The sequence below is a fragment of the Eurosta solidaginis genome, chromosome 4, assembly GCF_040869045.1.
Source record: "Eurosta solidaginis isolate ZX-2024a chromosome 4, ASM4086904v1, whole genome shotgun sequence".
Classification (NCBI taxonomy): Eukaryota; Metazoa; Arthropoda; class Insecta; order Diptera; family Tephritidae; genus Eurosta; species Eurosta solidaginis.
In genome coordinates, this window is record NC_090322.1 from 46380465 (window position 1) to 46406156 (window position 25692).

A 25692-nucleotide genomic window follows, 5' to 3' on the forward strand; every position below is an offset into this window, starting at 1 on the left:
AAGAGTAGTTTTGCACACATCTCTTTGTCCTCAACAACTTTTTTAATATGGAAATGATTATCCAGACGCTCTTTATATGTTTTAAATGATTCTATTTTTGGATCGAATGCTTCGAAACTTGACATGATGTTTACGTTGGTACTGCTCGTTTGATGATTTGCCGCAATTTGCTGTTGCTGCTGCTGCATCGTTGTCGTCATGGCGGTTATTGCCTGTAGCAATTGTTGAATTTGAGCCTCTATTCTATTTTGAGGTTATGTTCGTGCACGTTTAGTAAAATTTTTGGTCCGTCTATCTAAATTATTATTTTCCGATTTTACTACTTGTCGCCATTTCTATTGTTATGTCCTATAAAGGAATAAATGCTCGCGCTTGATTTTAAGTTATACTATATAATAAAAACTTCAATTTATTTGTATGAGGAATTTTACATCATAGCTATAGCAGTAGTAATTATATCACTATATGAAAAAAGGGAAAGAGTATATATATATATATAATAATAATAATAATGACAGTAGGAAAAAAGAGGGCTGCCAGCTGTTGGTAAATACATAACACAATGAAATAAATAAAATCAGCTGATGAGATGAGCCAACCATTTAATTGAACCATGGTTCTTTCTTTTCACACGTTTCCATTCCTATTAGTTAATAGTTGCGTTCCAATGAAGCGTGATCCAGATATGAATAGAAATTTGATGTGCAAATGCAACAAAAACGCTGTGATCTATGCTTCTAGGCCATCCTCAGGTCAAAAGTTAGCATTTAAAATACATGAGGGTAACATTTTTTTTCAAGAAAAGAAAACATAAATAGTTTAAGCATGTTTAGTTCTTTAGGATGGAACATATGTGAGCACATAGATTAACCCCCAATTCAAAAAAATTAAACATGGCTTATATAGCTTTTTAAAATAAATATTTCAATACAAATTTCCAATTATAAGAGCTTCTTAAACCAATTTTAGTTTTTTTATTGCAGATTAGGTACAACGTCTTGCCTTGTCTACTGAATTATGCATTACAAATTACCGACAGAAAGCACATTTTTTCGAGCCTGACGGTCATCAGTCGGAATGGGGAAAGCAGCGAAATATTGATTTGTGAAGGCTTTATATGGTAATAGTCTAGTTGAGGGGTCGACTGCTAATACGCTACCAAAAATATCGAAAGAGGTGTCAAACGATGCGTCTTGACATCAGTATTAATAAGCCGAAGGCGGAAAGTAAAAGTTTTAACTCGTTCAAAAGATATTAACGAAAAACCGAAAAAGACCCGCGGTCACCTCCGAAACCGGGGGTGGAATCCATAGTATTTTTGCGCAGAACACCTTTCTGCGTTGGCGGCCTTCAGCCGTGCTTATAAAAAATAACCCTGGGCTACACCATGCCAAGTCCTGGTGTGTGGTATAACCGTGGCTACCGCCACGGTGATGCACAATTTTTTTTGTGAGTACAAACACAACAACCACATGAAAATCGCCAACTTCAAATGAAAATATCTCCGGACAGAGATACAATTTTTCTTTTCCGCCTTCCCTAGATTAATACGCGTCTTTTGGCACCTCTCTCGATATTTTTCGTAGCGTATTGGCAGTCGACCCCTCAACTAGACTTTTACCGAAGTTTTTTTCATTATTTATAGTTACATTTTTTATTTTTTCTACTGAAAATCATCAAACTATTTACAAATTGCACTTTGTTTAAATTAAGTCATAAATAAATCGTTTTTAATCACAAAGGCCCTAGCCCACGGTGGAACGATACAAGGTGGCAGCATGGTGACATACCTACAAACATAAATAAAAATTCCATGTACTTTGTTTTTGTGAATTCGATGGACAAATGTCAAAATCGTACGCCCCGGAAGTTGCTATATCACATCAAATAAAAAAGTTTATAATCAGCTGTCCCATGCTACCACCTTGTATCGTTCCGCCATGGCCCTAGCCAACAAATTTAAAATTTTACTTCACATTCACTTCAAGCAGGTATGGCTTTTATAAGTCGAATAACTCCATTATTTTTGGTTCCAACACTTTAAAATTTTAATGGGGTGTATTTTGATATATCACACCAAAATCTCCAAAAAGCATAGTTTCGAAAAATCTGTTGGTTACGGTCTGTGTGAATTAAGCGAACGATATGTAGATTACAGCTATACATAGACGTGTACTACTTTACACATATAACTATCTATATACATACTGCACTCAGCTAAGATTTGTCAGGCTTGCTTTTAAATTTGGATCATTTGAACGTGCCACTTTCGACTGAATCCATTCATTAACATGCATTCGTTTAATATGAACATACATGTTTGATTTTGAGCGGCATTCTTTGGCGCAATGGGGACAAGAATATAATTGTGTGCCTGTATGTGTAGCCATATGTTCCTGTACACAAATTAAAGTTATTGCAAACCGAACCCAAAATGTGTAATATTTAAACTTACTTCTAGATTTCTCGCCTCCTTAAATGTCTTTTCGCAGAATTGGCATTGTAAATCATATTTCTTCTTGTGCATGTAATTTATATGTCCCCTTAGAGCAGTGCGGGAAACACACTTTCTTCCACAATACTTACATTCTGTATCAACCTGACTATGCTTAAACTGATGCAAACGATTTACATGCTTATTTTTAGACCACTCTCCACAGATATCGCATTGCACTGGTGGATCTACGATGCCTTGATGTTCAAGCACATGCCGTTCAAATGAAGGCTTAAATTTAAATGTTTTGCCACATATATCACAAATATGTCGTTTGAGGTTCTCATGTATGTCCTGAATATGTTTACGCAAACGATGTGGATTTGCAAAGCTGGAAAAGTTGTTGAAATATAATGTAATAAATTAGTATATATAGGTGGGGAGTTAAATAGGGTTACACTGAAATGACAGCCCTTGGTCGGGAAAATCCCGAGTCGCTCAGATACATAGAAGCGGCTTCCTTGGAGTGAAAAATAAACATGACCTCTGTAAAACAATTTCTCAAAAAAAGTTATGTTTAATATTTTTGCAGTTTTCACCACGCAAATTTTTTATACAAATAGATTTTATACTACTACAGTTAAACATTCGGGAGGATTCGAACAAATTTTTCTTGGAATTTTTCTGAGTATGCATTGATCTCAATCCGCGAAAAAGTATTCCTGATTTTTGGCATTTTTTCCTAGCTGAAGCAAACAAAAAAATAAAATAGATAGATAGATAATTGAGGATCGCACTGCGACCATTGGTCTATTGTGCCCTCAGCTCCATCACAGCTCCTCATCCAAGCCGATATCTCTGATGAACCCTAGAAGTTCACCTGGCTTGAGGAATTTGATGTGAGAATGCTCTGGCCATGGTGAGCTCATAAACTTGGCATGTGTTCGATGTTATGCCCAGCTTCTGCATGTGGCTGTTCAGTCTACAGTGTCTTGTAAGAATAACTGTTAGGATTCTTAGGTTATCTTTCGAGAGGCCTATTAATGTCCTATATGTTGTTGTTGTTGTCCTATATCGAGTTGTGCTGTAACCCCCTAACAGTAACTTAGATTGCCTCAGGCCTGGCATATTGCGCCAGAGTTTTTCCCTCTTTTCCATTGTTGTTGTTGTTGTTGTAGCGATAAGGTTTCTCTCCGAGGGCTTTTGAGAGTGTTATCGATGTGATGATCCTTTGCCGGATACAGATCCGGTACGCTCCGGTAACACAGCACCATTAAGGTGCTAGCCCGACCATCTCGGGAACGATTTATATGGCCACATTAAACCTTCAGGCCATCCCTCCCTCCACACCCCCAAGTTCCATGAGGAGCCTGGGGTTGCTAGAGCCTCTTCTGTTACTGAAACAGGATTCGCCGCGGATAGGTGAGGTTGACAATTGGGTTTGGAGAAGATATATATTGCGCTGGCAACCTGAAAGGGTTGCGCTACACAGCCCCTTGAATCTGGTATTTTAGTCGCCCCTTACGACAGGCATACCTACCGCGGGTATATTCTGACCCCATAACATGCTAGGACACCCTCTTCTCCCTCTCTTCTACTAATAGATGCCCCCTAATTTCCTGCTTGCCTACTGTCAGGAACGGCTCGGGACCAATGGGTGGTGTCGTTACTCCTCTCTGGCCAGGCTGTCCACCTGCTCTTTTCCCTCAACTCCCCTGTGGTCAGGAACCCAGGCCAACTGTTAGGCAATTAATAGGTGAGCCGATTATAAAACTTTGAAATTTCATTTGTAAATTGTGTTACTTTCGTCGCTGCCGCTACTCAAACTACAAATTGGTCAAATCTACCCGAAACCTTCCGGGAGTGTCTATTCATATATTTCTTCTTATTGCTGAAGACGACAACAGGCAATTAACTGTGACCCATAATGCCAGATTATAAAACCAAAATTAACGCATATACAATTTTCCACATTGTTATCTACAATTCCGAGAATAGCTAATTTTTCACCTAAAGTGACTGGATTACGTGTAAGGCTAGCGTTACTTTAGTTAGCCAGAACGAACGAACCGATTGGCACGGTTTTGCATTCGTTGGAAAGGTCTCGGGCTCCGTGAGGTTTATAGCATGAAAATTCAGGATCGACTCACAGGGTCTCGAGATATAGGCCAAAACGTGGACCCGGGTACCCTTAGAATGTGTATAGAATATGGATATCAAATGAAAGCTGTTGATGAGTACTTTAGTAGAGGGTCATTTTCATACCTCTGGGTGACAAGGGCTCGAGATATAGGCCAAAACGTGGGCCGTGAACGCCTAGATAGTGTTTTTACATTATGGGTATCAAATTGAAGCTGTTGATGAGTGCTTTACTCGCGGCTGTTAGGTGGGGCGAAGCACTGCTACAACAACAACGACAACAACAACAGTGTTTTAGTACAGGTAGTTTTCATTGGTGACTAAGGTCTCGAGATATAGGCCAAAACGTGGACCCGGATACACCTAGAATGTGTTTTTACATTATGGGTATCTAATTGAAGCTGTTGCTGTATGCTTTAGTACAGAGTAAGTTTTACACCGCTGGGTGACTAGGGTCTCTCTTCCCAAGGACTGTCATTTCAGTGTGACCCCATCTAATTTGTTTCGTCCCTCCCACAAATTGTCATCCTCCCAGCAGCTCCTTGCAGCAGGACTGCTCCATATTCTCTTACTCCGGGAAGGCATCGAATCCAATCCGGGTCTGTCTCCTGACCCCGGTCCTGAGAAATGGTTTTGCTGCATCTGTCGGAAAAGAATCTTTTTAGGACGGTCATACTCTGTTCAGTGTGTCTCGTGCAAGGGATGGTTGCATCGGACAGGTTGTTCTGGGCTTGATCCCAAAACCCGACGTCCACGTAACTTTTATAAATCTTTTGTGGCTCCTTGCTGTTCACGCCCAAGGGCGTCCCGTAGTCTACGCCTAAGCGCCCCCCCCCCCCCCCCCCCACTACCTTCCAGCAGCCCCACTGCTCAGCAAGCCACAACAAGTACCCGCTGCTGCTCGCGCCCCACCGCGCCAACAACTCAAACAGCTGATACCACTCATAACTACTACCTTCGTAGTAGAGTTGGTAGCAATGTTGAGCATCAGCCCCTGCCCACGTCTTCCCCCCCCCCCCATCTTTTCCGGCAGCAATCGTGCAGGTCAGGGAAACAGACTCTTAGTCCCTACCTCCGTTTGCACCGTGTGCCAGCACAGAATATATAGGTTTGCGACATCCGCCCAATGCAGCTCCTGCCTTGGGTGGTGCCACTTTCCTAGATGTTCTGGTCTCCGCGACGGCAACCCCCCGACGGGTTTCATCGCGCCATGTTGCCAGGTCGCAAACCCAAATCATACGGGTACCCCAATGCTTGCCCAAGGACGCCCAGTCCCAAGGCTACAACAGCAATTGCGTCATGGCCTTCCACAACCCAGGCGTAGTCAACCGTCACTTACCCCCAGAGTGGCGACATCTCCCCTTATGCACTTCAGAATTCTGCAGTTAAACTGTAATGGACTAACTGGGACTGGGACTTACGGAGATAGTCGATTTCATGAAGCGACACAACATCCGCATTGCTGCGATTCAAGAGACTAAACTCACAGCAAGATCTGCATTGCAGACCTGCTCTGGGTATAATGTCCACAGGAAAGACCGCGAGAGCGGAAATGGAGGCGGTCTCGCGTTTATCATACACCACTCTGTGCAATATCATATATTTGATCCTGGCATCGACCGCAGGGACTATGTCTTAGAACGTCAAGGACTATCTGTCCGGTCAGGCGATGCAACCCTAGAAATCATCAACATCTACATCCCTCCTGCCACCTATTGCCCCAGTGGATACCGCCCTAATATCAGGGCCGTACTCACTGGCAACAATCGCATTATCTTAGGCGATTTCAATGCCCATCATGATCTATGGCATTCAAATTTGCGGGCGGACAGTAGGGGTGAGATGTTGGCGGATCAAATAGTAGAAACGACGTTCTGCACAATAAACGGAGACGCCCCACGCGTATGGTAGGAAACCTGTCACAGCTCGCCAGATATCTCAATCTTGAGCGCAGAACTCGTAAACTGCGTCAACTGGCAGCCGATGGTAACATTGGCATCCGACCACCTGCCGATACTTATTTCGCTTGAGCGTACCGCCGACTTCATCGTCACTGAAAAACGCACTTTCATAAACTTCAAAAAAGGAAAGTGGGAAGAATATAAATCCTTTACAGACAGCCGCTTTGCTGCCCTCCCTATCCCGACTGATGCCCGCTAAGGGGAGCGTGCCTTCCATAAGGTCATTAAATCCGCCTCGGTACTTTTCATTCCCGCCGGGAGAATTCCCGAAATCCGGCCCCACTTCCCGGCGGAGAACGCAAACTTAGTGAGAGAACGTGACCTTATAAGACAGCTTGATCCAAGCGACCCCCAAATAAGGGATATAAACCAACCCTTCAGATTGCTTGTGGATGAACACAAGCGGGCGAAATGGGAGGAGCACCTAAGAGGTTGTAACCTCTCTACCGGTGTGGGTAAACTTTGGTCCACCGTAAAGTCCCTATCGAATCCGAGTAAGCACAAAGACAAAGTTTCCATCGCCTTTGGCGACAAAGTGCTGTCGGACGCGAAAAAAACGCTTTCTGCCGACAATATATAATGCATCCTACGGTCGACAAAGATAGACGGAGAGCCAATAGACGCGCACATAAACACAAATTCAGCGCGTCACCAATCACCATCACCGCTAAAGAGGTTGAGGACGCCATTGGTCGTGCTAAACCATCCAAAGCAGTGGGCCCAGACGGCATAGCCATGCCGATGCTTAAAAGCCTAGGGAAAGAGGGTTTCAAATATTTCGCGCATGTCTTCAACCTGTCTCTTTCCACCTTTGTCATACCTGAGAAATGGAAAATGGCCAAGGTGGTCCCGCTACTAAAGCCTGGGAAACCAGCTAACATAGGTGAGTCGTATCGTCCGATATCTCTCCTATCGCCAGTGGCAAAGACGCTTGATGCCATTTTGCTCCCTTATTTCCAAGCAAATTTGCAGCTAGCCCCTCATCAGCATGGCTTCAGAAAACTCCATAGCACTACCACCGCGCTAAATGCCATTAGCACCCAGATAAATTGCGGCTTAAATCAATACCCCCACCACAGAACAGTACTCGTAGCGCTAGACCTATCAAAAGCTTTTGATACGGTCAACCATGGCTCGTTACTGCAAGACCTGGAAGGGTCTACCCTTCCCCCATGTCTTAAAAGGTGGACAGCAAATTATCTGGGTGGTCGGCAGGCATCGGTGCAATTTATAAACGAAACATCAAAACCAAGGAGAATTAAACAAGGGTGCCACAGGGTGGTGTCCTGTCCCCACTTTTGTTTAATTTCTACATATCTAAGCTACCTTCACCACCGGAAGGAGTCACAATCGTTTCCTACGCCGATGACTGCACAATAATGGCCACAGGCTCAGGCTCAAAGATCGACGCGCTATGCAATAAAATAAACGGATACCTACCTGATCTCTCCAGTTTTTTCGCCTCGCGAAACCTGGCATTATCACCGACTAAATCTTCCGCGACCTTATTTACAACATGGACGCCCCAAATGTCGACCATTTTGAACATCCACGTCGATGGCACTACGCTACCGACTGTCCTACACCCCAAAATCTTGGGTGTGACGTTTGATCAGGATCTACATTTTGGTGAGCACGCAGCCGCAATTGTTCCGAGAATTCAGAGCCCTAACAAAATCCTCAAATCCCTCGCTGGCAGTACTTGGGGAAAAGACAAAGAAACGCTCATGACTACATACAAAGCAATTAGCCAGCCGATTACGTGCTACGCGTCACCCATATGGTCGCCAAGCCTAAAAATCACCCACTGGAAGAAACTACAGGCCTGCCAAAATACTGCTCTCATAATCGCCACGGGCTGTCTTCTTATGTCCCCAGAACACCATCTGCATAATGAGGCGAGAATTCTCCCCATCAGGGAGAGAAATGAGATGCTGACCAAACAGTTCCTGTTGAATACCCAGAAACCTGGGCATCCCAACAGAAATCTGATTGATGAACCAGCACCGCCTAGGGGCTTAAGGTCCCCCAGCGGGTTAGGGGGGGGGGGGGGGGGGGTCAGAATATACCCGCGGTAGGTATGCCTGTCGTAAGAGGCGACTAAAATACCAGATTCAAGGGGCTGTGTAGCGCAACCCTGCAGGTTGCCAGCGAAACATATAGCTTCTCCAAACCCAATTGTCAACCTCACCTATCCGCGGCGAATCCTGTTTTACTAACAGACGAGGCTCTGGCGACCCTAAGCTCCTTATGGAACTTGGGGTTAGGGAGGGAGGGGATGGCCTGAAGGTTTAATGTGGCCACATAAATCGTTCCCGAGATGGTCGGGCCAGCACCTTAATGGTGCTGTGGTACCGGAGCGTACCGGATCTGTATCCGGCAAAGGACCATCACATCGATAACACTCCCCAAAGCCTTCGGGGAGCAACCTTATCACTACAACAACAACAACAACAGGGGCTTAAGGAGTCATCTCCGTAAGCATTTTGAGGAAATACGGCACCTGAGAACCCAGCCGTATGAAGTGAAAAAACACAAGCAGGTCCTTAGTGAACTCCATAAACAGGCGTCGGACCTTTATGCCGGGAATTGCCCGGTGAATCCAGTACTTAACGAAAATTATCCAAAACTCGCGGAAGAGGAACGCATACTCCCCAGGGAAACGCGTATCACTCTTGCTCAACTTCGTTCTGGATACTGTAACAGGTTAAACTCTTACCTATCCAGAATCAATCCCGACATACAAAATGTATGCCGCTTGCAATGTGTCCCCACATGACACCAACCATCTCTTCAATTGTAATGTGGAACCAACGCCTCTAACACCCCTTTCCTTATTGTCCACCCCTGTTGAAACGGCAAGTTTCCTTGGACTCCCGTTAGAGGATATTGATGACAATTTGTGATCGGTCGGGGCTATTAGGTGGGGCGAGCATTGCTACAACAACAACAACACTAGGGTCTCGAGATAAAGGCCAAAACATGGACACGGATAGAATGTGTGCGTATTATGGATATAAAATGAAAGCCGTTTCTGAGAGCTTTAAAGTAATTTTCATAGTGATATTCGACTTAGTCGCATCAACCTGCAAAACTGATAAATATGCATGCGAAGCCGAAATAAAGACATGAATTAATAATACCCACATTCCTATTTACATACATCCTATTCGATTTGCCTGAAATTTGGTATATAAATTTGCCTATATTAGTATTTATGTTTTTTTCCGGGAAGTAGACCAGAGACGGACTGGGACTGGGATTAGGATTAGGACTGGACCAAGACTGAGACTGAAACTTGGAGTGAAGAGAGAAAGAGATAGAATGAGAGGAAGATGGAGATAGATGAAGCGAAAAATACAGAGCGAGGAGTGAATACAAATATTAGGAAAAAGTGTAGAGGGGCGAAGGCAGAGTTATACGGAAAAAGCTTATTGAAATGTATGCAGATAGACCAAATTTAGGGCAGAACAACGTCTGCGGGGTCTGCCTATAGTTTAACCTTGGCACTTTGGCCGTTTGCATACAATTTTACACCTCATCTCAGCGGCGAAATTGGCAGGGTTAAACTACAGGTTTAGTCGGTAATAATTCTGAGTCGGTATATAGTCTAAAGTGTATGTCATATATACCGCTCAGTTTACCTAGAAATATTGCTATAGCAACAAAAATAGCATAGTCGTTCCATATGTATAGAAATTACCTTTTATTGCATATTTCACAAGGATAATCCCTATCGTCTTTGTGTTTGGTGATGTGATTTTCAAGACATTTTTGACTCCGAAAGCCTTTCGAACATATATGGCAACGTACGATTTCCTTGTCCACTTCTTTTTTGCAATGGATCATTTTCATGTGACTTGCCAAGCATTTGCTGGAACGCAATTGTTTACTACATATATCACATCTATTCCAAAGAAGAAAAAAAATATGTTGTCCAGAAATTTTTTTATAGTAGTATAATTACTTAAATCTTCCAGGATTTGTATGCCATTGTACATGCTCAGCTAATAAGCTTGGTTTATGGAATGTTTTACCACAACATTTTACATACGCATTTTTTTTGTGTACTTGAGCGAAATGTAGACGTAGTTCATTGTAGTTCTCCACACACAGAGCGCATAGATCGCAATTCAACAACATAAAGGTACCAATTATTTCTTCATTTTGCTTCGCCTTTATATGTTTTTCTGATTCCGGTTTATCACTTAGTTCTGAAACATTTACTTTATTGTTCTTTTTGGTCTTCTTATTCACACGAGCATAATTTTTTATGTTCGCTTTGCTGTCACGTTGCATAGATTCGCCCAGAATGCTGGCTTTTACGACACTCTTATGTATTTTGTGCTTCAAATTAAGCAATGGTATATCATCTAAGGGAAAAAATAAAGCACTAGTTAATATGTATACTAATATTTGCAAGAGGCTACCATCAAACGATTCGTCGTCATTTTTCCATTCATCACCAGTTTGCAAGTTATTGGCAGACTCTGTATCTGTCTCTATATCAATTTTAATATCTGGAGTTACGTTAATATTTTCAAGTGGTAGTGCTAAATCATTGCCGCTGCCAAAATTATCTTGTGCTATTGGTATATCTTTTAAATCTAAAAGTATCTCGCCCTGGTTATCAACGTTATCATCAGTGACATCAATAGGTGTGCTGTTATCTTCTTTTATATCGCCACATTTTACTGCTAAAAATTCACTACTCAGGGAATTTTGTTTTAAATCAACGTATAGCCAAAATTTATGGAACTCCTCCAAATGTTCACTGCAGTCCTCACACAAGGAGGTTGATATTTGGTCATCTGGCGTTATCTGTAACCGAATTGATAAACATAAGGTTGTATGTAGGTTTGATATGAGGTGGCAGCAGTTGTGTATTGTTTACATACCTCCAATTGAAAATACTTTGCTATGAGTTTAACAAGTTTCTCTTCGGCTTGAGACGATTCAAACAGCGAAACGGCATAGTCTTCTATTAAAGTTCTCAAACACAAGCGGCAAATCATTTGTGTAAAAATATAGAAATAAGAATTAAATTCGTGGGAAGTATTAGTTACGTTCCATTGGGACTTGAGCGAGATACGGATAGAAATTTAACATGCAAATGCAACAACAACGTTGTGATCCTGACCATTGTAAATTTTACCAAGTAGCGCAACTAACAGCTGATCGGTGAAAATTCGCACATTCACACGCACAGTTCTCGACTCAGTTTCAAAAAAAAACTTTAGATTATTTAATTCAAATTTTAAAGTGCGATAATCCTTACAAATTTATGTATACAGAATATATATGGCGTTTTTGTTGTTATTAAAACAATAGTTTTATTTATATTAAAGCGTTTATCATTTTTTTTTTTTAACTTTGATAAATCTCCGAACACCATTTCTTCATTATATGACATTAGACTGCCTAGTCCATTGCCTTCCACTCTATTCGCAACATAACCTCTACTTAAGCTGCCAAACTATATAGTAAACAATGGTCAGGATCCTGACATTTATCTGGTTCAATTTCTGATCCGTATAGCAGTTCTGTTCGTTTCGTTTTCTGTAGTAGATTTTTTGACAGCTAACCACTTTTGAGTTGGTAGCACTCATGGCTCAACTATATGGTTGGTTCATCTCTACAGCAACAACATACATTTGTTCACATTGCCAAAATCAGTGTTGCTGTCAGACGAATGGAATGGAATGAAAACATAAAACTTAGCAGCATTTGTATGTAGTAAGAAAATGTTGTAAATTCGTTGGTTTCATTTTAAGTTTGCCATCTCCTTCTGACAATCCCTACTACAGTGAAATGAAAAAAATAAAATCAGCTGGTGAGATGAGCCAACCATATAGTTGAGCCATTGTAGCACTGAACTAAATATGTGTACATTTGTGTATACATAAAAGAATTCGCCATATTTAAAAGCAAAAACATTGAAAGAGTAAACAACTTGAAGATGATGTAAGGAAAATAAATAGTTTGCTTACGTGCGAAACTATTTAAATGTTAATAATTCTATCAGTATCTTAAAATTTTGTGTACGTTTCTTCTTATTTTCAACAAAACAGATGTTTTATATTAGTGCTGCCAGTTCTCATAAAGTTGATCCAGATCGATCCAATGAGATTTGAGCCAGAGCCAGAGCTCGATAAACCAATGGAACGGCCCTATTAATACTAGAATACTTGATTAAGTTTGTGCTTCTTTTTGCTTAGTCAGTCACAATAGAGTTTTCTAGCAAAAACGCACGACGTTTTTAACGCACCAAAAGTAACGCTTATGTTTGCACTTTTTTTGATGAGTTGTAACTGTGTCCCTCAGTTGAGTGATAGAAAGGTTCCTCTATAGCTGCCGGGCAACGCACAAAATTTGCTTGATGGTTACCATAGCAACGTGTAGTTGTGTGCGTTTCTGGTGATTGTCGCTTGCCCGGCCACCACACAATCAGAAACAAGCGCCATTTGCATTGAAAATTCGTAGCGTGCAAGTTAAGGAACATGACTCTACTCAAATCAGGTGGCAAATATAAACAAATTCTTTAAACGTAGCTATTTGATTTATTTACGAAATCCGTTGTAACATTCCATTCCCACATACTGACATTGCGTTAGTCAGCTGATGCAATGCCAGGAGTAAAATTACTAAAGTATTGTAACGAATTTACTTGCAATTCCCTTTATTTGCAATCTTCTGCTGAGTTCGAATCACTAAACTGCTGAATAAATAACTCCAATATTTAATAATGCAAAATGGCCCTTATTAAAGTACTTCACAATAACACTCAAACTTTGCAACGAATAGCTTGCTTAATAACCAAACTGATTGATAGCTCAAATGAAGCTCTACTATCCAAAATAATACTGCTATTGCTCGCTAGATAGCGTCTGAATCGAAACTTGCCCATAGCGCCTCTACCGCTGATGCTTTTATACTCTGTGATTCCTTCGTGGCATCTTCTAGGCGCTTCCAGAATTTTACTTAGTTATAAATTTCTCAGCTACAACTACAGATGTATAATTTCTCATTTGAGTAATACTTGCACAAATTATTGCCCTCTCTTGTGACAACTCAGATAAGATATATGCATGTGTTTGTGCATTGACTCTTAGCTGTTCGTATAAATACATGGTACATATGTGTAGACGCAATTATTGTTTCGTTTATGTTGATACATAACGATTGAATTATTGATGTGAATTTACGTCACTGCTTAGCATCGGCTTAGAGATAGCAGCACCCCTTAGTTTTGCTAATATTCGTAACACTGCCCTCCACCTAAGTCTGATCGTCCCGATCAGACAAATCTACCGATCTAAACGCCGCTAGCATCTCCAGATGTACCACTCTTCTACTCCGTGCTTTCCCAGTGGTTTGTATGCGGTAGATAGTATCACTGATCTTCTTCACAACTTTGTACGGGCCTTCCCAACTGCACCGAAATTTGACTGGAACAACTTTCCGCCGGTGAGGGTTGTTTAACAGTACCAATTCTCCCTCCAAGAAACCTTCCAAATTTTTGTTCTCGTTGTACCCGCGTTTCATCTTACTATTCATTATTCTTGATCGTTCCCTCGCACCCTATTGTTTAGCCAATGAACTTATTCGCAGAGCTTGCACTTGACAGATTGACTTTGCATCATCATTATCGTCTTGATGTTTCACAACAGTAGTTCGCGCTGGCTTGAAACCACCCTTGCATTCTTTCTGAAAAATTCTTTCAGTCGTTTTAGTGCGTCTATTAGGGTTTGTCAATGCCGGTCTTTTTCTCGCAGGTACTTTTAATTTCGTTTTATTTGGCCCATTCGATCCATCAACCTTTTCTTTTGACTTTCGTGGCCTTTGTCGAGTCCTCTCCACCATTACTCGATTACTACTGAACCCTTTCTCCAACTTGAAGTTAAGTGGTATATCCTGGTTCTCATTGCGCATTGCCCTTCTCTGCATATCGATCTTGATGTCATGGTCAACCAAGAAGTCCACTCACAATAATACTTCTTGAACGATCTTCGCCACAACGAATTTGTGTAGAACCATGACCTTTCCAATCAAGACTTCACATATCACTTCTTCCTGTTTACTTACCTCCAATTGAAAATACTTTGCTATGAGTTTAACAAGTTTCTCTTCGGCTTGAGACGATTCAAACAGCGAAACGGCATAGTCTTCTATTAAAGTTCTCAAACACAAGCGGCAAATCATTTGTGTAAAAATATAGAAATAAGAATTAAATTCGTGGGAAGTATTAGTTACGTTCCATTGGGACTTGAGCGAGATACGGATAGAAATTTAACATGCAAATGCAACAACAACGTTGTGATCCTGACCATTGTAAATTTTACCAAGTAGCGCAACTAACAGCTGATCGGTGAAAATTCGCACATTCACACGCACAGTTCTCGACTCAGTTTCAAAAAAAAACTTTAGATTATTTAATTCAAATTTTAAAGTGCGATAATCCTTACAAATTTATGTATACAGAATATATATGGCGTTTTTGTTGTTATTAAAACAATAGTTTTATTTATATTAAAGCGTTTATCATTTTTTTTTTTTAACTTTGATAAATCTCCGAACACCATTTCTTCATTATATGACATTAGACTGCCTAGTCCATTGCCTTCCACTCTATTCGCAACATAACCTCTACTTAAGCTGCCAAACTATATAGTAAACAATGGTCAGGATCCTGACATTTATCTGGTTCAATTTCTGATCCGTATAGCAGTTCTGTTCGTTTCGTTTTCTGTAGTAGATTTTTTGACAGCTAACCACTTTTGAGTTGGTAGCACTCATGGCTCAACTATATGGTTGGTTCATCTCTACAGCAACAACATACATTTGTTCACATTGCCAAAATCAGTGTTGCTGTCAGACGAATGGAATGGAATGAAAACATAAAACTTAGCAGCATTTGTATGTAGTAAGAAAATGTTGTAAATTCGTTGGTTTCATTTTAAGTTTGCCATCTCCTTCTGACAATCCCTACTACAGTGAAATGAAAAAAAATAAAATCAGCTGGTGAGATGAGCCAACCATATAGTTGAGCCATTGTAGCACTGAACTAAATATGTGTACATTTGTGTATACATAAAAGAATTCGCCATATTTAAAAGCAAAAACATTGAAAGAGTAAACAACTTGAAGATGATGTAAGGAAAATAAATAGTTTGTTTACGTGCGAAACTATTTAAATGTTAATAATTCTATCAGTATCTTAAAATTTTGTGTACGTTTCTTCTTATTTTCAACAAAACAGATGTTTTATATTAGTGCTGCCAGTTCTCATAAAGTTGATCCAGATCGATCCAATGTGATTTGAGCCAGAGCTCGATAAACCAATGGAACGGCCCTATTAATACTAGAATACTTGATTAAGTTTGTGCTTCTTTTTGCTTAGTCAGTCACAATAGAGTTTTCTAGCAAAAACGCACGACGTTTTTAACGCACCAAAAGTAACGCTTATGTTTGCACTTTTTTTGATGAGTTGTAACTGTGTCCCTCAGTTGAGTGATAGAAAGGTTCCTCTATAGCTGCCGGGCAACGCACAAAATTTGCTTGATGGTTACCATAGCAACGTGTAGTTGTGTGCGTTTCTGGTGATTGTCGCTTGCCCGGCCACCACACAATCAGAAACAAGCGCCATTTGCATTGAAAATTCGTAGCGTGCAAGTTAAGGAACATGACTCTACTCAAATCAGGTGGCAAATATAAACAAATTCTTTAAACGTAGCTATTTGATTTATTTACGAAATCCGTTGTAACATTCCATTCCCACATACTGACATTGCGTTAGCCAGCTGATGCAATGCCAGGAGTAAAATTACTAAGGTATTGTAACGAATTTACTTGCAATTCCCTTTATTTGCAATCTTCTGCTGAGTTCGAATCACTAAACTGCTGAATAAATAACTCCAATATTTAATAATGCAAAATGGCCCTTATTAAAGTACTTCACAATAACACTCAAACTTTGCAACGAATAGCTTGCTTAATAACCAAACTGATTGATAGCTCAAATGAAGCTCTACTATCCAAAATAATACTGCTATTGCTCGCTAGATAGCGTCTGAATCGAAACTTGCCCATAGCGCCTCTACCGCTGATGCTTTTATACTCTGTGATTCCTTCGTGGCATCTTCTAGGCGCTTCCAGAATTTTACTTAGTTATAAATTTCTCAGCTACAACTACAGATGTATAATTTCTCATTTGAGTAATACTTGCACAAATTATTGCCCTCTCTTGTGACAACTCAGATAAGATATATGCATGTGTTTGTGCATTGACTCTTAGCTGTTCGTATAAATACATGTTACATATGTGTAGACGCAATTATTGTTTCGTTCATGTAGATACATAACGATTGAATTATTGATGTGAATTTACGTCACTGCTTAGCATCGGCTTAGAGATAGCAGCACCCCTTAGTTTTGCTAATATTCGTAACACTGCCCTCCACCTAAGTCTGATCGTCCCGATCAGACAAATCTACCGATCTAAACGCCGCTAGCATCTCCAGATGTACCACTCTTCTACTCCGTGCTTTCCCAGTGGTTTGTATGCGGTAGATAGTATCACTGATCTTCTTCACAACTTTGTACGGGCCTTCCCAACTGCACCGAAATTTGACTGGAACAACTTTCCGCCGGTGAGGGTTGTTTAACAGTACCAATTCTCCCTCCAAGAAACCTTCCAAATTTTTGTTCTCGTTGTACCCGCGTTTCATCTTACTATTCATTATTCTTGATCGTTCCCTCGCACCCTATTGTTTAGCCAATGAACTTATTCGCAGAGCTTGCACTTGACAGATTGACTTTGCATCATCATTATCGTCTTGATGTTTCACAACAGTAGTTCGCGCTGGCTTGAAACCACCCTTGCATTCTTTCTGAAAAATTCTTTCAGTCGTTTTAGTGCGTCTATTAGGGTTTGTCAATGCCGGTCTTTTTCTCGCAGGTACTTTTAATTTCGCTTTATTTGGCCCATTCGATCCATCAACCTTTTCTTTTGACTTTCGTGGCCTTTGTCGAGTCCTCTCCACCATTACTCGATTACTACTGAACCCTTTCTCCAACTTGAAGTTAAGTGGTATATCCTGGTTCTCATAGCGCATTGCCCTTCTCTGCATATCGATCTTGATGTTATGGTCAACCAAGAAGTCCACTCACAATAATACTTCTTGAACGATCTTCGCCACAACGAATTTGTGTAGAACCATGACCTTTCCAATCAAGACTTCACATATCACTTCTTCCTGAACTTGGTTATACTCGCCAGTGACCGTACGCAACCTTGCTCCAGGTAACGGTTTTATTCTCCTGTTGACCAAGTCAGATCGGATCAAGGAATGAGATGCGCCCGTATCTACAGTCAGTACACATTCTTTACCATCCACATTCCCTCTGACGGTAAGACTGCTCAATTTTCTACCAATTTGCAACACAGATATCACAGGGCATTCAATAGCTGGATCTAGCTCTCGATCTCTACCTCTTACTCGCTCTTGTTCATCTCCTTCAGCTTTGCGTTTACGGCCACTCACATTGTTGGAGCTATTAGGACCAAGATCGCAATAACGTGCAATGTGACCGGACTTCCCGCATTTGAAGCATTTGATAACTTTTTCACTCCGCTTTTGCGATCCTTTCAGCGCCTCCAATATTGCGTCTACCCACTCTGGCCTTTCTACTTCCACACGGCGTGCTTTGAAAAGTGGCTTACACAGAAGCGACGCTGTTTCCTGAATCAGAGCTTGTGACACCGTTTCTGCGAATGTTGGTTTTGGGTTTGCGTATGTAGCTCGCTTTGTTTCTACGTCCCGTATGCCATTTATAAAGCTCTGAATCTTTAACCGTTCAGTGTATTCCACGGGTGCGTCCGCATTCGCTAAATGTGCTAGCCTTTCAATATCCGACGCAAACACTTGCAATGTTTAACCAGGCCTCTGGAATCGGTTCAGCAACTCCATTTGGTATATCTGTCTCCTATGCTCATTTCCGTATCGTCTCTCGACAGCGGCCATCAATGTTTCATAGCTGTTCCGTTCGTACTCTGGAATAGTCTGTAAGATTTCGGCAGCTGGTCCTTTCAATGCTACGAAGAGTGCAGCAACTTTATCTTCAGCATTCCAGTTGTTCACTGTTGCGGTCTTCTCAAACTGTAGCTTAAAGACCTGGAAAGGAACAGACCCGTCAAAGGATGGTGTTTTTACCTTTGGATTGCTTGCTGAAACAGCTGGCCGATTTAGTTGTAACTACTCCATACGACCTTTTAAATCATCTACTTCTGCCTAAAATTGAGCCATTTTTGCATCCTGCGCTTCCAGTTTTGATGATACCTGTTCCAAAATTTCCTCTTACGCTTCCAATTGAGATGCCATATGTCTTTTGGTCTTCCAGTTGAGATGACACTTGCGACGTCATTTATGAAATACGTGCCTCCTGTGATTCCAGTTGGGATGCCATATATGTCTTCTGTTCTTCCATCTTGGATGTTAAACGTGTGTAATCGTTGGTCCTTAATTTAGCAAATTTAACGCGTACAATAAAACTCAGTTTTAATGGATATGCGTCGTGTACGCTGAACGGTTTATTTTGCTGTGTCTTCTCTGGTTGCCGACCAACGATTAATTCGAATTTGTCATGTACAAACAGAGCAAGCTCACAGCGTCAAAAATTGTATATTATATTTCACATGAATTTAAAGTAACGGGAAAGTACATATGTGTATGTTTTTCTGAGTTCAATTTTACATTGTGGAAACAAATGGAATATAATAGAATAAGTGAATTATGTATTTACATAAACTGATATATGAATGTATGAGTAAACTTCAAATGAATTATAAATGTATACGTGCTATGTTCATGTATGTATAGGTACGTTGATACCACATAAAGCGAATGATGGAATGTAAGAATGCAAATGATAGATCGCAATAGATTATAGAGCGTGTGAGCGTATTGTGGTATAGGGTAGATGAGACGTTCTGCGACATTCCCACCCCCGTGAATCACCACGATTCACTAACTTCTGACCACGCCCAGAACGGCTAACTTGGACACTGCTCGGCGTTTCACCCCTGTTGCTGTTCGCACCTCAACTTGCCTTATTTCACCATCTCGGCCAGGGTACAATTCCTCTACAATACCACGACACCATTCCCTTCGTGGTACGTTGGGATCACATATGAATACCAGGCCTCCTTTGCTTATCGGGTTTCTTCTTTGGCACCATTTGACACGACGGGTCAGTGTTGGAAGATATTCTGCTATCCAACGTTTCCAAAAATGATCTCTTAACTGACGAGCGATCCACCACTGCTGTCGTAAAGCGCAAGTATCAGTCAATACTTCGTCTGCTCCAGGCGTCTGTGCAATGTTAGGCGATAGCAACAAAAAATTGTTTGGCGTTAAGGGCTGTTCTTGCTGTGCATCGATGGGCAAATGTGTTAATGGACGGGAGTTGACAATGTTTTCCGCCTCGATCAAAAAACAGTTAAGGGTATGTTCTCTTGGTGCAACTTCTTTGACAGTTTGACGCAAAACTTTCTTCACTGATTGCACCAATCGTTCCCAAACTCCTCCTTCAGCTGGGTTAAACGGCGAGTTGAAAACCCATTCGACACCCCGCTTCGATAATTCGCCCTGTACCCTTTCGCAATCGAAGACTTCGGTGAATCGTTTTGCTTCGTTATTAACTCCAACGAAATTTTTCCCGTTATCTGATCGGATCCTTAAGGGCACACCTCTACGGTTTATGAAATTTCTTATGACGGCTATACAAGAGTCGGTGCTTAGATCATGAGCTATTTCCAAATGAACCGCTCTTACAGTAAGGCAAGTAAAGAGAGTCACCCACCTTTTTTCAGTGCTGCGTCGAACAGTGACGTTTAATGGACCGAAATAGTCTAGTCAGGGTTTGTTTTTCGAATGCGGCAGACTTGGCAACTAGCGGCAACGCTACGTAAAATACTCCTTAGACGTGGTACCCAATAATTGTTTCGTACGGCACATAATGTTGCTTCGGTGTTTTGGTGCCCCATGACCTCATGATGGTGCATTATAACCAATTTCGTGAAAACGTGTGTTGACGACAATATTATGGGATGTCTCGTGTTCACTGGCAACCAACTGGCGGCTTCGATGCGCCCTGATACACGTAAGATCCCTTCTTCGTCGAGATATGGCAAGAGCTGTAGCAAAGAACTTTGACGAGATATTTCTTGCCCACTACGAATTTGCTGTATTTCCATCCCGAAAGCTTCGTTTTGAACAATGCAATGTAATAGACGTTTCGCGGCTTCCAAGTCGCTGACAGTTAAACCATAGCAATTATTTCGTTTTTCAACTTGGCGGCGACAAATTTTGGTAAACAAGATCACCCAGGCTGTAGTTCTTATCAACCTGGTGAGAGAAGAAAAATTAGTAAAATTTATAAATTTGCAACTTACAACGTTGAATGCATATTGCGGCCGAAGCTCATCATTGACGTGGTTAAGGTTAATTTCCCCAATGCCTTCAGAGGGCCATTCACTTTCTGGTTGGCGTAGAAATGAGGGGCCCTTTACCCAGCGACTGTTCTGATCAAATGTTATTTTGTGATTAACTCGCGTAGCTTCATCAGCTACGTTTTCATTTGTAGGTATCCATTTCCAATTATTTAAATTTGTGGCATTTAGGATTTCGGAAATCCTATGTTGAACAAATGGCTTGTATCTTCTTGTTTTGCTTCGAATCCAGTTTATGACAGTTTTTGAGTCACTCCATAGGAAAAACTGGTTAATGACTACTTCATGTTCTTCACGTACGGTCTGCATAAGTCGAGTTCCTAGGACTGCTGCCTGGAGTTCTAGGCGTGGTACGGTGAAGGCTTTAGTGGAGCACATTTGGAATTTGCGCTGACGAAGGCGACACTAATTTCATCGTAATGGTTTTTTGCTCTCCAGTAGGCAACAGCGGAGAATGCGGTCTCGCTGGCGTCCACAAAGACATGCAGCTGCAATTCCTCTGGTTTACCAATGGTAAAGTAAAATCGTGGAACGTGATATGCTGTCACTGCTGGTAATTGTTTATGCCATTTTTCCCACGATTCAATTATCTTTTAAGGCAATGGCTCATCCCAATGCGTTTGTTTACGCCACGTTTCGCGCATTAGCAGCTTCGCACCAATGACGTAGTGACTAATGAACCCTAGTGGATCAAATATTGACATGACTACACTAAGAAGCTCTCTTTTGGTTGGTGGTCTGTCACCTTTAATAACAGATGCATTTACTTTGTGACATTTCAATACGAAGTTAAAACAATCTATACTTGGCTGCCAATGAAGCCCAAGCACCTTTTCTAATAATATACCTTCTTTTATACCCATGGTTTTTGTTTGATCTACGCCGTCCAAAGCGGTGACAACCTTAGCGGAGCTCGATGTAAAACTCCGTAGCTCGAAGCCAGCGTTTAAATGTATATCTCGTACCTTTGTTGCAACGGCGATAGCTTCATTTTCGGTGTCGAAGCTGTCAACAAAATCATCCACATAATGAAAATTTAATATAGCTTTTACCGCACGGGCTGCGTATGGATATTCGACATTATATTCAAGCGCATTTCGCGTCTTTACGAATTGTGCCGCGCAAGGCGAGCAAGTGGCTCCAAATGTCATCACACACATCTCATACATATCTGGCGAATTTTTGTTCTCACCATCTCTCCATAAGAAACGCTGGGCACATCTGTCTTCTGGACGTATCAGCACTTGGTGAAACATTTCTTTGATATCACCGCACACGCCCACTGCACGTTCACGGAAATGGAAAAGAATTGACGGTAAAGATTTGTATTCCTGCGGGCCCTTGAGCAGATGGCGATTTAGGGATACACCATTGACTTCCGCAGCAGCGTCAAAAACTATTCGTATCTTGTTTGGTTTATTCGCGTTCACCACTGCAAGTGTGGTCAGTACCAGGTTCGAGGCGTTATCGAAGCGGCAGCGAGTGGTGTCAGCTTACGGGCATACCCTTTCTCGACGTATGAGGATATCATAAGTTTATATGCCGAAGCAAAACTTTCGTCCCGACTCATGCGTTTTTCAACGCTTTCCAGTCTCTTCAGCGCCATATTGTAACTGTTTGGCAAATAAACTTCGTCTTTCTTCCATATTAGTCCGGTTTGAAATCTTCCATCGACGCGGCTGGTTGTAGATTCTAATATGGCTCTTGCTCGAACATCGTCTTTACATTCAACTGGCGTGGTTGCCCGTACACCAAAACTTTCAATTTCAAAAAATTTAGCAACCATGTTGTGCAGTGTATCATCCGCGCTTCTATCTACATGTAAACATATGGACGGCTCAGGCGGACGTGGGCTAGTTGGACCAAACACTACCCACCCCAGCTCTGTATTGGCGGCGTACGGTCCATTCTTTCGCATGGCGATAGTCGTGGATGCAATTCCCAAATGGCAGTTATCTATGCCGATGATCAACTTTGCTACAGCGCCAGACTGTGGCTGTATAGGAAGCTGATGTTTCGTATCACAAAGTAGGTCGGCGTGACTAAGGCTTTGTGTTGGTAACTGAAGATTTTCGACGGCGTAAACGTTGCGCATCTTAAACTTCTTTTTCACACTTGCGCCGCTTATGTATAGGTCTACTAGGGTTGTTGGCTCTTGTACGGCATGTCCACCAAACCATTGGACGTTGAGACTGTGTGGTTGTCCACGTAGATTTAATTGCTCGGCAAGGCCTTTGTCGATCATAGTGATAGATGAGCCTTCATCCAAAAGAGCATACGTATCGATTTTTTTCTGTCCTCCATATACTGTTACTGGAAGAATACGGAAGAGGAGCTTATCTTGCTTCGTATTGATGGCGCAGCTTAATACTGCAGCTCCATTTTCGCTAGACTGGTGGCTATTCATTTGCACTGCTGGTCGGGACTGGTTTATTACAACAGGCGTTGAGGCCTTCTTCGATGACAATGCCGATGATGTTTTTGTTTGAGCTGGCTTGTTCTCGTGAAGGAGCTTGTTATGAATGCGGCTGCATCCGTCGATACCACAAGCTGTTCGTTGCTTACAATCACGCGTGGTGTGACCTGCATTGAGGCATGCGAAACACAAACGGTTGGATTTGACTTCAGCCCATCTTTCGTTCACGGAAGCTTCAATGAGGCGTTTACAGTCATAGGCCTTATGTTGGCTCTGGCATATCGGACATTTCTTCCGTGGCTGTTTGTCATCTACATGGAGCAGTACTCGGTATTTTGTATCACGGGCGACAAAGTGGTTTTCATCATGTATCGAACAAATAATATCGGCAAGTGAACTTACCCAATTGCTGAAATGCACTGTGGTGGCGCGCGGCTGTATGGTGTTGGCATACCTCCCCCATTCAATGCGCTTGCTCATTGGAAGTTTGGAGATCAAGTCATCGAGTAGTGTCGGATTGGCTAAATGATGGTCGGCGTTCGCTGATTGCAAGAAGGCACAAATGTTTTTTAACTTAGTCGCGAATGGAATCAACTTGGTTAATGCGTTTTCAGGAATTGGCGCAATTTCCCTTACTTGCATCAGCTGGCTACGGATGAGCTGCTCTGGACGACCGAATCTACATTTCAATTGCTCTATTATGCAATTTACATTATTTGGGTGTATCAATAAAGACTTCACAGTTTCGCGCGCATCACCCTTCAAACACTTTTGTAAACGTTGGTTGTTGTCGAAGTTCGTGTAACCATACGTTGACGTAGATTCGGTAAATGCAGTGTAAAATATTGGCCACTCTTCAGGGCGACCACTAAACTCCGGTAGGTCTAACAGTTTTCTTGGCATAAAGGCTGTTTGCGATGAATACGACGTATGTGCGTTGGCGTTAGAAGGCGGCATATATAAATTCGGCGAATGCCTTACGAATGCATCGTTGACATGAAATGCGCTATATATATTGTTGGCTGTACTATAAATCATTGGCTGCGGCGTGGTACCATAACTAGGGTGAGAAATTGGCTGGCTTTAATTCGGCTGCGTGGCTAACAGAGGTGCTTGCGTTGACGGAAGCAGTGCTGGCAGCGACTGCTCGACTACGCTGCTGGCGTATGTGACTGCGGAGCTACCGCTTCTCTGAAGAGCTGCCCTAAGGGACTCGTTTTGTAGGTCACGATCCCTGAGCTGTACCTGCGTGGCTTGTAATTGGCTTTCAAGCGATGCAAGTCGTTGTTCCATGGCGTGGAAATCAAATACATTGTGGGATGGCATACCCGGCGTGGCATTTCCAGAAGCTTCGGCAGCTTCGGCATTGTTGGCAACAGACGTGTGAACGTCAATTTGAGTGGGACTTGCCATGGCTACATAAACACTTATAATTTCTCCTGATTCGTCTGTAATTGCCTGGAAAGGAACAGAATTAGTTTTGAACGTGATTGGGCTGGTATATTGGTAATTCAGGCGAGGACTCCTCCTTTTTGGAGTACGTAACATTGGTTTACTTTAACACGAACTACGCAATAAGACCAAATGTATGGCGTTGCGTAATTTGAAGACAAATTCGACCGCAAACTTCAGCAAAATGTGTGCAAACTTGTTAAGATCCAAAGCGTAAACTTGGCGAATCCAAAGCAAGCAAAATTGGCAAAGATAGCAAAATAAAGTTGGCGAACTTATACTTTACCAAACAAATAAATTGTACAAGCAAAATAAAATTGGCGAATTTATACATCAAATAAAATTATAATTTAACAGCAAAATAAAATTGTAATCGTTGGTCCTTAATTTAGCAAATTTAACGCGTACAATAAAACTCAGTTTTAATGGATATGCGTCGTGTACGCTGAACGGTTTATTTTGCTGTGTCTTCTCTGGTTGCCGACCAACGATTAATTCGAATTTGTCATGTACAAACAGAGCAAGCTCACAGCGTCAAAAATTGTATATTATATTTTCACATAAATTTAAAGTAACGGGAAAGTACATATGTGTATGTTTTTCTGAGTTCAATTTTACATTGTGGAAACAAATGGAATATAATAGAATAAGCGAATTATGTATTTACATAAACTGATATATGAATGTATGAGTAAACTTCAAATGAATTATAAATGTATACGTGCTATGTTCATGTATGTATAGGTACGTTGATACCACATAAAGCGAATGATGGAATGTA

The 25692-nt window shown here is 41.6% G+C and overlaps 2 protein-coding genes across 3 annotated transcripts in view; one reads left to right on the forward strand and one right to left on the reverse strand.

The window, feature by feature from the left end:
• mthl1 (methuselah-like 1) overlaps positions 1 to 1604 on the forward strand; it is a 128690-nt gene extending 127086 nt beyond the window's left edge. The window contains exon 3 of the transcript XR_010952486.1: positions 984 to 1604. The gene's annotated coding sequence lies outside the window, so the exon portion shown is untranslated. The remainder of the gene's footprint in view (positions 1 to 983) is intronic.
• A 22-nt stretch (positions 1605 to 1626) lies between these two features.
• On the reverse strand, positions 1627 to 11899 carry LOC137249698 (transcription factor grauzone-like). Of its 2 annotated transcripts, XM_067781438.1 has the most exons (7): positions 11433 to 11899; positions 10965 to 11355; positions 10502 to 10907; positions 10238 to 10441; positions 2456 to 2825; positions 2209 to 2396; positions 1627 to 2123 (listed from the first exon to the last, which is right to left on the reverse strand). In XM_067781438.1, exons 1-6 carry the CDS (start codon positions 11547 to 11549, stop codon positions 2214 to 2216), a joined length of 1671 nt encoding a protein of 556 aa, XP_067637539.1. In that variant the 5' UTR covers positions 11550 to 11899; the 3' UTR covers positions 1627 to 2123; positions 2209 to 2213. The 2 variants fall into 2 exon arrangements, with proteins under 2 accessions (XP_067637539.1, XP_067637538.1); XM_067781437.1 differs by having other exon boundaries at positions 1627 to 2396; positions 11433 to 11898.
• Positions 11900 to 25692: the final 13793 nt, after the last annotated feature.

Coding starts and splice junctions, on each gene's coding strand:
- LOC137249698 (XM_067781438.1), bottom strand. CDS start 11,549: ATGATTTGCCGCTTGTGTTTGAGAACTTTAATAGAAGACTATGCCGTT. Junction 10,908..10,964: donor TGACGACGAATCGTTTGATG/GTAGCCTCTTGC, acceptor TTTTTCCCTTAG/ATGATATACCATTGCTTAAT. Junction 10,442..10,501: donor ACAAATCCTGGAAGATTTAA/GTAATTATACTA, acceptor TCTTTGGAATAG/ATGTGATATATGTAGTAAAC.